General features: G+C 26.2%; 1 protein-coding gene across 1 annotated transcript in view; it reads left to right on the top strand.

Moving 5' to 3' along the window:
• LOC106467396 (coagulogen-like) overlaps positions 1–2,102 on the top strand; it is an 8,868-nt gene that overhangs the window by 3,742 nt on the left and 3,024 nt on the right. Inside the window, exons 3-4 of the mRNA XM_013927746.2 lie at positions 518–640; positions 1,364–1,396. Of these exons, the coding sequence (XP_013783200.1) occupies positions 518–640; positions 1,364–1,396 (156 nt within the window). The remainder of the gene's footprint in view (positions 1–517; positions 641–1,363; positions 1,397–2,102) is intronic.

Raw genomic sequence — 2,102 nt, 5'->3', positions numbered from 1 at the left:
CTTCCTTAGGATGTGTTTGTTTATAATTATAAATTTAAAAATATGTACAATATATAAACAGAAAGACCTTCCTTAGGATGTGTTTGTTTATAATTATAAATTAAAAAATCGATTATTAGTTTTTTACAAAGTCTAATCGAAATGAAGACTAAAAAAACACACCTTTAAATGATTATGTATTTAAGTGTTAACTAAAACATTTTTAAATTAGAATTTGATATTTAACCTGTTGTTTATCAAACAAAATAGTTTCAATGAAGCCTTTGAAATGAGTTAACATTTATAATTTATTGAAACATTATATTACTATCCACATTCAACTTTGTTTGTATAAATGATTTATTTAACAATTGTACGAACGACGGCTTAGTAATTTCGGTTATTATGTGGATACCAGCTTTTAGTAAATGTTATGATTTACAGTTGATAATATTTTTAGATTCATTAAACTTCTTAAAACAAGAAAGTATTTACATATTTTTTTTCTGTTAAAATAATCGTTCATTTTATAATTCAGTAAGATCGAGGAAGCTGTTCAAGCCATTACAGATAAAGACGAAATTTCAGGAAGAGGGTTTTCCATTTTTGGTGGCCATCCTGCGTTCAAGGAATGTGGCAAATACGAATGTCGAACTGTGACGTAAGCAAACTTTTCAGATCAATACATATATGCCAGTCAGATGAAAATATTACGCTTCTTATTAATTTGTATATATATATATAATAGGTGATATTTTGAATATTTAACTGTCTTTATATGTGATTGACTTCATACTATTTTAAAAGGCGATTTATACTTCCTTGGCACATCTTCGGAGAATAATTTCAGTTTGGATTTGAGGTTTATCACATGAGAATATTTCAGTTTTGATTTAAGGCTTATAACATGAGAATATTTTAGTTTTGATTTAAGGCTTGTAATATGAGAATATTTCAGTTTTGATTTAAGGCTTATAACATGAGAATATTTCAGTTTTGATTTAAGGCTTATAACATGAGAATAATTTAAACGTAATTCAAATTATTGAACTTTTTCTTGTGGAAATAAATGTGTTTTATGTAATATTTTTGCGATCTTGAAGAACTAACGTAATCATCTGCCTGGGAAATGAGTTCAGAGTGGAGTCTAACTTTGTTGATACCATATAACACAGTAAAGAAAATAGTTTGAAACAAGAACTTTCTTAAAACTTTGCCTAGGTCAAGTGAATAAACTAACCTAACAGATGGGAAATAAGAAAGAAAAGAATTTGATTTCTGGACTACTGATGACAAGATTTCATTGCAAGACCTAATTATTTAGTACTAATTGCAAGTATTTATTGTGAAATATTCATTTTCATTTCAAATTTCTTTAATTTAGATCTGAAGATAGCCGTTGCTATAACTTTTTCCCGTAAGTATACTATTCTTACAATTTTAAATAATAAGTTGTTGTTTTTGTAACACTTAACAAAGCATTCATTTGTTCCTATGTAATTAAGTGTTTTTGATTTCTATGTTAAGAGCTAAGATACTTAAAGTTAAAGAGGGCGATAATCAGGATATTTTGCTTTCTACCATTATCATTAATAGTCTTGTTTTATATTTTATGTCTAACAGTGCTAAGTAGCCAAACGAAAAGAAGATATATGTTATAATAAGTTGGGGTTTATAAGTATAATGATATAATTTATTTTACTATATCTCTTTCTTCAATGTTCTGTAGAAACATGTAGTATGTTCCCCCAAAATAAATCACTTCATTATACTTATAAATCTTTGTTTCCTATCTTATTATTATATTTCTTCATTTTTTTATAATGATGTTTTAAATTCAATGTTTTCCCTTTTTTTATTATAGAGTTTTAGACAGTGACAACAAATGTTTTACTGATTAAATTATAGAAGTACCCAGCAGAATTACGTAGCAAAAATTACAAAGTTAACAATCAGTTCACTATTTAGAAAAATTGGGATTACGTTTTTTATTATTATTCACATTTAAGGACCCATTACAATAAAAATAAAAATCAGAGTAGAATTTTTTTCTTGTCTTGTTTGTAGTTTATACTTGCAAAATTCATTGTTACAAATTTCAAATATATATTGTTGCGTCATCG

Source organism: Limulus polyphemus, unplaced genomic scaffold (genome assembly GCF_000517525.1).
Source record: "Limulus polyphemus unplaced genomic scaffold, Limulus_polyphemus-2.1.2 Scaffold2598, whole genome shotgun sequence".
Taxonomy (NCBI): domain Eukaryota; kingdom Metazoa; phylum Arthropoda; class Merostomata; order Xiphosura; family Limulidae; genus Limulus; species Limulus polyphemus.
The sequence above is the reverse complement of the archived record's forward strand: the minus strand, read 5'-3'. Positions and strand labels throughout refer to the sequence as shown.